Consider the following 12,405-nt stretch of genomic DNA (forward strand, 5'->3'; position numbering starts at 1 on the left):
CCTGTCTGAATTAGTTCAACAAGTGCAAATTAAAAAGATATTCATCCACTGATGTTATTCTCAATATTTTGACTTTTTAAAATAATGAAAAAAATCTTCTCTTCTCATTTTTTTTCTTGTGTTTGACCCTAAATCTCAGGATTAAAGCTTTCCCTTCATGATGATGATGAAATCTGGAGTCACAGTTAAAAAATACTTTCTGCCCTAAAACATCACAATCCCACTTTGTGTGTTTTCTCTGTAATGACACATTCGTTCACACTGATTCGTGTCCCCGGGGCTCTAATGGCAGTAACGAGGATCTTTTGCCTTTAAAGGTCTCACTTACATTGAATCCGTGTTGCAGGTGGATTCTGGGTAATTGGAGCTGTTCTCAGGATGGTGTTGCATGAAGGGAATGTGAAGCAGAATATGTGATGGATGTAAGAGGAGGTAAAGATTCCTGTGTGTGTGACTTGTGAATGTTCACGTCTCCAGGCAACTCAGATTTGATGAATTATGTTCCTCCAAGATCCGACTCATTAAATTTGAACAACTACACAGGGCCGACGTGTGTCATCTGTTTGTTTGTTGTCTCCAGACACTTCTGTGTATTTTCATACATCAAAGTCTCATCATTGTAATGACAACAAATGAAACTACACATAAACACAGTATGATCAGAGGTGTTATGATGTCCTCCATCATTACAAAATATTTTAATAAAGTCAAAATTGTAAGTTGAAACGTTACAAGGATAAAGTTTTCATGAGAAAAAACACAGTACTACAAAATAAAGATGAAAATCAAAGATTTTTAATGAGAAAAATAAGGTGAGAAATAGTCGTATTTCAATAAGTAAATTGTAATTCAAAGAGAATAAAATCCTAATATTACCAGATTAAAGAAAAAATATAGAATAAAGTATTTTTTACGACTTTACCCTCATAAAGTTATGGGATATACAATGTTTGGCCTTTCAGTGACACTAATACTTCACTGAATGTATAGATAATTGATTATTTGAGTATATGAGTTGATTTAAATTGACCTTCCCCATAACAGACATTGTGATTGGTCTCAGCAAGAATAGCAAAAGTGTAACTAACATCATGATGGCGTCCTGATTATGTGCGCTCCTGCACCACATGAGTGGAGCAGCACGTATTTATTTACACCAGGGTTTGACTTGTGTGGAGACTTTTCCATGAAGCGACTTCTTCTAATTAGATTACATTTAAATATGAGCGTGTGTGCGTGTGTGCGTGCGTGCGTGGCTTTTAACTACTTTGTTAGAAAATGTGTCAAACTTTTCCGTTTCATTTTATTTAAATGCACTTTCCTCCTCCTCCACACGAAGGAATCATCTCACTCATTTAAATTCTGATCAACTTTTCGTTGTGGTCCATGCCTCCAGGCTGTCTGACAACCCACTCACTGATTAATCCCTGCAGTGGTTGGCTATCAGGTTAGTGATCACACCCGGTCCCATCCATCCATTATTTATACACCTTTTCTTATCTTATGCTTTGAGGATCCCGAGGGAGGGCTGCAGCCAATCGGGTCGCCGTGCACCGTGTTACAGGGCGGATGTATAAACAAAAACAAACATACCTTACTCGAAGAACATTTTGGATCCATCCCCCCCTCATTACTTTGTTTGCTGTTGCACCAAAGATAAGTTCTTCAAGGGTCTGTTTTTGTCGCAGAATACTTGAGTGTTGTGTGGGGGGGGGGCTGCGTGGAACTATTCATTAAAACTACGACTAGTTCTACTAAGTAATCATTTAACTACATCCTACAAAACTTATTTGTTATCAGTCGACATTTCTGATGAAAGTAGACATGGAAACAAATCTGATGTGTGATTATAGACGTAAACGTGGTTTCATATCCCAGAAACATTGAAGAAGACAGAAGCCACGTGGCTGCAGTCCAAGCTGTTTGTGTCCTGGAACAACCCGTCTGACGGATGATGTTGATCGTCCTCTCCGTCCTCTGTGGACCCGCCTCCCTGCTTGTATCACATCCCTGCTCCACGGAGTTCGTGCTCCATTGCTCTGGTCTGAGCGCTCGACCTGCCTTGGGGTGTTTCGAGTCCTGCAGCACAAGACAGTAAATCCTCTTGAGTCCTGATGGCTATTGATTACGTATTCACATCCTGCCTCCTGCCCAGGAGAAAACAACTCTCTCTCTCTCTCCCTCTCTCTCTCTCTCTCTCTTTCACTATCATCATCCCCCCTTCCCTATTCACAGTTGCACTTTTATCAGGGGGCCCTCACACAAACATGACAGTATACTGTATAATGTGCAGGATGCAGGCTCAGCTCCTGGCTCTTTCTCCTCAGCATCTCCTCAGCTCCACAAACAACTCGTCTCCGCCTTTGTTTACTCGCTTCATTGTGACTCTCATCCTTCTTTCTCTCTCCTTCCATCCTTATACCTCCGCATCAGCGACAGCCAGTGGTCCGAGGTTTTATGTTTTCCAGATTGTCCGTCCGTCCATTCGTCTTTCCCATTCTTGTGAGCATCATATCTCAAGAACACCTTGAGGATTTGTCTTCACATTTGGTGAAACATAATTCTCATATGTCATTTTGTCAGGGTCTAATCCTCCTTATGAATACAGTAGACTGTGGACATGTGTATAGAATTGACCTGTAAAGACACTTCTCCTTCTTATTTCTGCTGTATTGGTGACTGGCTGTCTCTCTTGGGTCAACCTTCGACTAAAATCTCTTTCTTCAATCTGCAAGTCAGAAAAATGTCAAAACAGGACAAGCTGTCGTTTTTAACATGAACAGGAAGCACAATATCTATCAATATGCTAGATATTGATCATTTTGTATTGTAAGACAATCCCTGTTAGAAGTCATCAGAGTAAAGCTGTACTGAGGGATGTCATTTTTATGTTGTCCATTGAGACACAAACCAAACTGTAAGAACTAACTGTCAACTAGTTTGAGGAACTATCATTTTTTCAACATTATTAACCACTGCTAGCGATTCATTGCAATGGGACAAGAACAACTTGTAAAGACAACAATTAGCATAGATGTGCAGATTGCTTTAGCCAATAGGGATGCATCAGTAAATCTTCACAATGTGATTGGTGCCTCAGAGGCCGACGGGACATCGTGAACAGATTAAAAAAGACACAACTGTTGCATCTGGAGGACAGTCACTGAGACGGTGAAGCGATGGCTCGTCTCACAACTTTTCTCTTTGCCATGTGGCTTGGTGAGTAGGCAGCAATTCTCTCTGTGTTCTAGTTCCAACCTGTTTCAGTGAAGCAATGCGTCACATTTCTGTCTTTTATCAAGTTGTGAAAGTGAAGGATTTTGTGACATGACTGGGTCTGACCAAGAAATACTACTGCTGCTTCTTTTTATTTTTGTAAGATACTGTGTTGTTCTCTGTCTCATTCAGGTGTGACAGTGAGTACAGTGGTTGACCTGGAGAAGAGAATCTTCGGAGGTAAAGAGTGTGGACCAAAGGAGCGTCTGTACCATGTCAAGGTGATAACCACTGATCCCGACCGACAACAGTACCTTTGTGGCGGCACTCTGATCAGTGCCCAGTGGATTCTGACTGCAGCTCACTGCTTTAAGCAAGGAGGGTGAGAAAGTGATTCAACTTTTACTTTAATGCTCTGATGCACCGGTCATTAATGGTTGGATGTGAAATTATGATTAATAACCAACAGTATTAAAATAAATTATGTTGACTGTGATGTTTAAACTTTTACCTGTAGGAGGTACACCGCATATATAGGCGTGCATCCTGCTTCTCCTGAAAAAGTGGCGATCAAAGATCCAGCTGAGATCTTCAACGACGGCAATGAACACGACCTCATGTTGCTGAAGCTGCCTCAAGCAGTACCTAACAAACCTGTACAACTTCCCGACTGTCAACATCCTCCCAAGAAGTGAGTTCTCATCCTTCCAGAGACATTTGAAAATAAAAACAACAATTTAGGTAACTTGCTACGTATAGTTTCAAACTATATTTTAATTAAATGTTTATTTCTTACAGAGGTGCTGTGGTTCAGGTGGCAGGTCACGGTCGCATGAAGCTTGGCCCAAAAAATGAAAAACGTGAATTTATTATTTATTTATTTTTAAATTCCTTGTGTTCTTGTTTTTTTAAGAGACAAATATTGAAATCAATCAGGTTTGTCTCTGTCTTCATAAAGTGTTGCTTAATTTTTACAAAAAACTCTGTTAGGTTCAATGTAGTTTATTAAAGTATCAAAAAGTATAATAATATTCCAGTAGTGAGTTCACTGAAATGAATGCCTTCTCCTCAGTCAAAGGTTCTTCAGACACTCTGCAATGTGCTGATATGAACATCGTCGACTGTCGATATCAAAGACATGAGCACTGGATCTGTTACAGAGCACCTACGATGGATACAGGTCCCGTGAGTACATGGATTCTGACTTTGTTTAATTTCTTCAGCTATAGCAAGTTTCACTTGTTTGTTAAAAATAGAAGTGTTAATGATTACAGCAAAAAACTGCAATAAACACAAGTATGTCTCTCACAGGGTGACTCTGGTGGAGGAGTGGTGTACAAGGACAGGATCTATGGTGTCCATGTAAAGGGTCATAAGGAATATGCCTTTTATTCACCAGCTATAGCAATGGACCTCTGTTATAAGCCATACTTAAACTGGATCAAGAATACTATCAAGCAACCATGAGCAAATGCAGCTTCTGGTTAATGGTGAAATGTTCAGTTATTCAACAGAAATTTCACATCTAAATTTACAGTTGATGACATTGTTTATTAAATCTTTAACTATCATTGGTTAATTTGTGAAATATTTGTTATGCAATTGTATAGGAACTAAAATGTGTACAAAATTTGTAAAAGTAAACAATTGTGCATTTTCCCATTTGTAAATTCTAAAGATGGCTTCTGTTATCATACAGTCATTGTATTGTTAACAAAACTATAATGGCAGACATAATAATAGTCTGTTCTTCTTTTGCCAATATTAAAAAGAAAATTATAAATTTTACTTTCTTTTCCCAATGTTCATCAACTGAAATAAAATGAGTATCAATGCATTTGTGGCTTGTTGTTTTGAAGGTTTTAGTGTCAAAGTCAAACTACACACATGAACACATTCCTGAACAGTGTAAAACTTCTTGTTGAAAATTAATGAAAGTTTTGGTTTTATGTCTCAAGGGACACGTCCTTCTCGGAGATGTCGGCCTCCAACTCAACACACGTATTTGTGTTGTGATGCTCACAGCTCTGAAGAACGACTTTCAAAAGCAGCCGTCTCGTGTCCTTGCGTCACTCAACAGATATCAGAGGCAGACAATAGCCAAGCTATCTCCTTGGTTACGTGACTGGGGTTTTTGCCAATTTGGTTAAAGTGTTCAATTTGATTCAAGGATGAAGTGATTCGATTTGAGTAGTCAAAGGTCAAAGGTCAAGGAAAGGGGGACCTCACAAAACATATTTCTTGTTGAACATGACATCTCTAGTCTACCTCGAGGGAATGTCTTCAGATTTGTATCAGTCATGATGGACTCAAAGTTAACCCATTAGATTTCACTGGTCAAAGATCTTGGTGACCCCATATGAGTCTGGAATTAGTTTTTATGTAGAACGACATTTCTCTGTGTAATCAAGTTTTCTTTTCTTTCTTTTCTAATTCTAGTTTTCTCTTTGTCACTCCGCCTCATTTCTCTTTTTGTCCCTCTGCCTCAGTCCCTTCCTCTCTCCTTCTCTAACCCGTCGCTCCGCTGCCGTCTCTCTGGGACGTAACACGCTCTGTGGCTGTACTCACCCCCCCGCTGAGGGAGTGTGGAAGCATGTGGTTGGTGGTGCGTCGACCCCTCAACGTGATAATCTATGCAGATGAGGCTCGAACGGCATAAACAAACAAACACAAGAGAAGACCCCCCAGTGGAGTCCGAGAGTAGGTTGACATGTTGGTATATTTCTTAAACTTTGCGATCAATCTCCCTCGAAACTCTGAAGCAGCGTCGAATCGGGAAAAATAACTTTAGGGGACAAATACCGCTGACCTATTCATAACTGGCACACGAGTAAACAGTACACAACTTACAATCAAAAGTTGAAAGCATAATTTTTATTTGCTCGGTATATCTCTGCTGCACTTTGCCGTGTGTATTTACAGCAGCTTCACCGTGTCCTATTTCAACACACGGCATTTACCTAAAAATATGAGTGTGATACAGTTTCCAGGTGAAATTGGATTTTTTCATTTTTTTGTGTTGGCTGAATTGACTCAATCTCAGCAGGGTTTCGTGTTTGTGTGCGAGTTGGAGTGGTGTTTATGATGGTGTTCGTGTGAGTGTGTGAGCACTCATGTGTGCACTCGTGATTTTGTGTGGGTGAGTATTTACGTGTGTGTGTGTGTGTGTGTGAAAGCGAGTGTAGCTGTGTGACTGCGGGTGTGTGACAGAGGAAATGATAGAGAGTGAGAGGTTGTTTATTCATGATCTTCTGTGGGAAAGTGGAGTTGAGCGTGTGTGTGTGTGTGTGTGTGTGTGTGTGTGTGTGAGAGAGAGAGAGAGAGACGTGCTTCTGGGATTCTGTTTAGGGATTGCCGCTGTGGATGTCAATGTGTGTGTGCAAGTGTGACAGGAAGGGGGATTACTGGTGTGTGTGTGTGGTGTGTATGCGTGTGTAAGTTGTGTGCCTCTGTGTGGTTGTGAGAAAAAAAGGGTGCATCCTCAGTTTTCATGTGGGTGTGGGTTTACTGTAGAGATACAGTGCATAAAGATATGCTTCTCTCAAGGATTTGAAGGTCGTGTGTGTGCTCATCTTTTGTCTGCATATACTGTATATTTGTGTGTGTGCGTTTGTTTGTTTGTGTGTGTGTGTGTGTGTGTGTGTGTGTGTGTGTGTGTGTGTGTGTGTGTGTGTGTGTGTGCGTGCCTACGTGCGACGGAGGATCCATAAACCTGAGTCCCGGAGCTGGAGGGCTGCCCAGGAGCCTCTGCTCACCATCTCTTATGTGATTTAGGAAGCTATCGATTTCATAGTGCAGCTTTGTTTTTCCACTTCCTCATAAATAGCAGATCAAACTCGCTATCACCCCTGTTTGTTTTCTTCTCTTCCTCCCGCCGGCTGTTTACCTTGACATTTCCACCACTATTCTTGTTACATGGTGCAAGAAAGAAAAATCATTCCATTTTTTATTCTCTTCAGCACCTTCTGTCAAAAGCAATACCGGAGTGGTTGATGATGATGACTATGGTCGAGGACAGCAATAATGGTGATGATGATGATTATGAAGAGCTGGAGGACCAGGAGAATACAAAACAATGGTTTGATGAGCACATTATGATGAACATGGTAAAGTTAATGGTTTACGGGAGTAGTAACGGACCCAGTCTTGATATCTTCAGGCCAACTCGTAGTGGTTTTGAACACACTCATTGTCGGAGCATTGGTGTCTTTAGGCTGCAAAAGACCATGGCACAGTTGACCAATCAAAACCTGGTCTGAGGTAAATTGTAAAGACATGCACATTTTATATTTAGGGTGTATTAATGAGATATCAAAACATGTTGGTTGTCTACCGGTGCAACCTAAGCCAGGATAAGTGGATGACAATGGACGGACCGAAGGCTCAGCTTTAGTTTGAATCCGTTTCCATCACAGAAAAAACTTTAGGGATTCATAAGTAATTGAAAAGATTCACGTAAAGTCAAATAATTCTCATATTCATTTTTGTCAGTGTATAGTCATCCTTATGAACACATTAGACTGTGAACGTGTGTTTAGAATTGACCTGTAAAGACACTTCTCCTTCTTACTTCTGCTGTATTGGTGACTGGCTGTTTCTCTTTGGTCGTCCTTCAACTGAAATCTCTTTCTTCAATCTGCAGGTCAGAAAAATGGTCAAAACATTACAAGCTGTGTTCTTTAAGATAAACAGGACGTACAATATTTGTCAAGAGGCTAAATATGGATAATTGTATATAGTAAGTAAATCAATATCAGATTATATAAAAAAAATGTAACAGTCTCTAATCAACCGCTATGAGTGTGAATCTGGAAAGCTCTGTTCATTTCCAAGTCCCTAGCTGAAACTACAGCTCTCGTCTGAGAGACGTCTGGCGTCTTCTCCTGCTCCTCCAGGTCCTCTGACATGGCTGCTTCAGCCCTGGCTGTCTCACTTGGGACGACTGTGCTCTTAGTGATCAGGAAACTCCGTAGGCGAGAAGATAGATAGATAGATAGATGGATACTTTAGTAATCCCGTGGAAAATTGTTTGATGTATGAAGGCTCTGCTTCATACATTAGCCTATTGACAGATGTTGTAATCCTGTTTATCTTAAAAAACACAGTTGTCCTGTTTAGACCATTTTTCTGACTTGCAGATTGAAGAAAGAGATTTCAGTGGAAGGACGACCAAAGAGAAAAAGCCAGTCACCAATACAGCAGAAGTAAGAAAGAGAAGTGTCTTGACAGGTCAATTCTAAACACAGGTTCACAGTCTAATGTGTTCATAAGGATGACTCATCATTCTGATGTGTGTGTTGTAAATGTGTGTGTACAGGGACTGGCACTTCAGCCAAAAGAGTTAGAGTTAGTCTTTAAAATAATCACAATTCCCATCTTATCCCAACAGGTCTTGACGAGGTCAGTGTTAAATCCTGGAAGAAGAATTAAAGAGGTAACAAGAGTGTAACAGTCTATAAAATATTTAATGCACAAACAGCCCATGGTCTATACGTCTTCCCATTTTCCCGATATGAATCTGATTTCGCTGAAGTATGGGTCACATGGGGTATACAACACCTCCTCTGGCAGCTAACTGCTAACAGTCTTCCTCCTGACGACTCCAACCCCCTTCCACCCCAGCCTGCATCCTCTTAAGTATCCATCACACCTCACCATGTTAGAAGTCAGCTTAGGAAACTCCACTCACGCAAGGCTGCGGACCCCGATGGTGTCAGCCCCAAGATGCTCAAAGCCTGTGCCCCCATCTCTGTGGAGTGCTTCGCTGTGTCTTCAACATGAGCCTGAGTCTTCAGAGGGTCCCTGAGCTCTGGAAGATGTCCTGCCTCGTTCCTGTGCCGGAGATGCCGCGTCCCTGTGGCTCCAAGGACTACAGGCCGGTGGAACTGATGTCCCACATCATGAGGACCCTGGAGAGATTTGTCCTCGAGCAAACCCAGGCCCATAGTCAGGCCACAATTGGATCCCCTCCACTTCGCCTACCATCCCCGGCTAGGAGTTGAAGACGCCATCATCTACCTGCCGAATCTAGTCCACGACCACCTGTCATGTTTTTTGACTTCTCCAATGCTTTCAACACCATCAGGCCAGCTCTAATAGGCGAGAAGTACCACAGCGCTGCAGTTGGATGCCCCCGTTCTGGACAATGTCTCCCAGCCTCTCCAAGACGTGCTGGTCAAACACAGGAGCACGTTTACTGCAAGTCTGAGACCACCAAGATGCACCACAGAGCAGATTCATGTTAAGTCAAATAATTCTCATATGTCATTTTGTCAGGGTCTAATCCTCCTTATGAATACATTAGACTGTGGACATGTGTATAGAATTGACCTGTAAAGACACTTCTCCTTCTTACTTCTGCTGTATTGGTGACTGGCTGTCTCTCTTGGGTCAACCTTCAACTAAAATCTCTTTCTTCAATCTGCAAGTCAGAAAAATTGTCAAAACAGGACAAGCTGTCGTTTTTAACATAAACAGGAAGTACAATATCTATCAATATGCTAGATATTGATCATTTTGTATTGTAAGACAATCCCTGTTAGAAGTCATCAGAGTAAAGCTGTACTGAGGGATGTCATTTTTATGTTGTCCATTGAGACACAAACCAAACTGTAAGAACTAACTGTCAACTAGTTTGAGGAACTATCATTTTTTCAACATTATTAACCACTGCTAGCGATTCATTGCAATGGGACAAGAACAACTTGTAAAGACAACAATTAGCATAGATGTGCAGATTACTTTAGCAAATAGGGATGCATCAGTAAATCTTCACAATGTGATTGGTGCCTCAGAGGCCGACGGGACATCGTGAACAGATTAAAAAAGACACAACTGTTGCATCTGGAGGACAGTCACTGAGACGGTGAAGCGATGGCTCGTCTCACAACTCTTCTCTTTGCCATGTGGCTTGGTGAGTAGGCAGCAATTCTCTCTGTGTTCTAGTTCCAACTTGTTTCAGTGAAGCAATGCGTCACATTTCTGTCTTTTATCAAGTTGTGAAAGTGAAGGATTTTGTGACATGACTGGGTCTGACCAAGAAATACTACTGCTGCTTCTTTTACTTTTTGTCAGATACTGTGTTGTTCTCTGTCTCATTCAGGTGTGACAGTGAGTACAGTGGTTGACCTGGAGAAGAGAATCTTCGGAGGTAAAGAGTGTGGACCAAAGGAGCGTCTGTACCATGTCAAGGTGATAACCACTGATCCCGACCGAGAACAGTACCTTTGTGGCGGCACTCTGATCAGTGCCCAGTGGATTCTGACTGCAGCTCACTGCTTTAAGCCAGGAGGGTGAGAAAGTGATTAAACTTTTACTTTAATGCTCTGATGCACCGGTCATTAATGGTTTGATGTGAAACTATGATTAATAACCAACAGTATTAAAATATGATATGTTGACTGTTATGTTTAAACTTTTACCTGTAGGAGGTACACCGCATATATAGGTGTGCATCCTGCTTCTCCTAAAAAAGTGGAAATCAAAGCTCCAGCTGAGATCTTCAAAGACGGCAATGAACACGACCTCATGTTGCTGAAGCTGCCTCAAGCAGTACGTAACAAACCTGTACAACTTCCCGACTGTCAACATCCTCCCAAGAAGTGAGTTCTCATCCTTCCAGAGACATTTGAAAATAAAAACAACAATTTAGGTAACTTACTACGTATAGTTTCAAACTATTTTTTAATTAAAATGTTTGTTTCTTACAGAGGTGCCGTGGTTCAGGTGGCAGGTCACGGTCAAACGAAGCTTGGCCCAAATAATGAAAAACGTGAGTTTCATGTTATTGGATTATTTTGATAATTTTTTTTTACTCGTGTTCTTGTTTTTTTAAGAGACAAATATTTAAATCAATCAGGTTTTTCTCTGTCCTCATAAAGTGTTGCTTAGTTATACAAAAAACTCACTTAGGTTCAATGTTGTTTATTAAAGTATCAAAAAGTACAGTAATCTTCCAGTAGTGAGTTCACTGAAAAAAATGTCTTCTCCTCAGTACCTAGTACTTCAGACACTCTGCAATGTGCTGATATGAACATCGTTGACTGTCAATCTCAAGGACATGAGCACTGGATCTGTTACAGAGCACCTACGATGGATACAGGTCCCGTGAGTACATGGATTCTGACTTTGTTTAATTTCTTCAGCTATAGCAAGTTTCACTTGTTTGTTAAAAATAGAAATGTTAATGATTACAGCAAAAAACTGCAATAAACACAAGTATGTCTCTCACAGGGTGACTCTGGTGGAGGAGTGGTGTACAAGGACCAGATTTATGGTGTCCATGTAAGGGGTCATAAAAACGCCTTTTATTCACCAGCTGTAGCAATGGACCTCTGTTATAAGCCATACTTAAACTGGATCAAGAATACTATCAAGCAACCATGAGCAAATGCAGCTTCTGGTTAATGGTGAAATGTTCAGTTATTCAACAGAAATTTCACATCTAAATTTACAGTTGATGACATTGTTTATTAAATCTTTTACTATCATTGGTTAATTTGTGAAATATTTGTTATGCAATTGTATAGGAACTAAAATGTGTACAAAATTTGTAAAAGTAAACAATTGTGCATTTTCCCATTTGTAAATTCTAAAGATGGCTTCTGTTATCATACAGTCATTGTATCGGAAACAAAACTATAACGGTAGACATATCAATAGTCTGTTCTTCTTTTACCAATATTAAAAAGAAAATTATAAATTTTACTTTCTTTTCCCAATGTTCGTCAACTGAAATAAAATGAGTATCAATGCATTTGTGGCTTGTTGTTTTGAAGGTTTTAGTGTGTTGTGCAATAGTGCTTAAACAGAGTTACCATATAATGGTGTGCCTTTAGGCACTCAATAAATTTGGTTATCAAATTAAAATGTAAAACATTAACATTTAAAATATTAATATTAAATCATAACTTTAATTGGTTAAAGTTATCACGGGGCACCACCCTTCATAGAAGGGAAAAGATAGCCAATTCATTGATTATAATCAGTCTCATTTAGATCTAGTTCAATTAGAAATCTCAATATTTTAGTGTAACGGTTGGCAAGATTCACTTATGCAATATTAATGACAGAACATTTGTGAAAGAAGAACATTTATTATGAACATAATAAAGTATAAAAACACAAGTTACTTAACAATCAAACTAACTAACTAACTAACAAGGAGGTGTGTGAGTGTGTGTGTGTGTG

At 40.2% G+C, this 12,405-nt stretch overlaps 2 protein-coding genes across 2 annotated transcripts; both read left to right on the plus strand.

Moving 5' to 3' along the window:
- Positions 1-3,147: 3,147 nt before the first annotated feature.
- On the plus strand, positions 3,148-5,040 carry LOC133973711 (mast cell protease 2-like). Its single transcript, XM_062411729.1, has 6 exons — positions 3,148-3,219; positions 3,409-3,598; positions 3,734-3,907; positions 4,015-4,076; positions 4,289-4,401; positions 4,528-5,040. Exons 1-6 carry the CDS (start codon positions 3,180-3,182, stop codon positions 4,681-4,683), a joined length of 735 nt encoding a protein of 244 aa, XP_062267713.1. The 5' UTR covers positions 3,148-3,179; the 3' UTR covers positions 4,684-5,040.
- Positions 5,041-10,034: 4,994 nt separating this feature from the next.
- LOC133973699 (granzyme K-like) lies at positions 10,035-11,956 on the plus strand. The gene is made up of 6 exons (XM_062411713.1): positions 10,035-10,129; positions 10,319-10,508; positions 10,644-10,817; positions 10,926-10,987; positions 11,210-11,322; positions 11,449-11,956. Exons 1-6 carry the CDS (start codon positions 10,090-10,092, stop codon positions 11,599-11,601), a joined length of 732 nt encoding a protein of 243 aa, XP_062267697.1. The 5' UTR covers positions 10,035-10,089; the 3' UTR covers positions 11,602-11,956.
- The last annotated feature ends 449 nt before the right edge of the window (positions 11,957-12,405 follow it).

The sequence above is a fragment of the Platichthys flesus genome, chromosome 18, assembly GCF_949316205.1.
Source record: "Platichthys flesus chromosome 18, fPlaFle2.1, whole genome shotgun sequence".
In the NCBI taxonomy this organism is placed as follows: Eukaryota; Metazoa; Chordata; class Actinopteri; order Pleuronectiformes; family Pleuronectidae; genus Platichthys; species Platichthys flesus.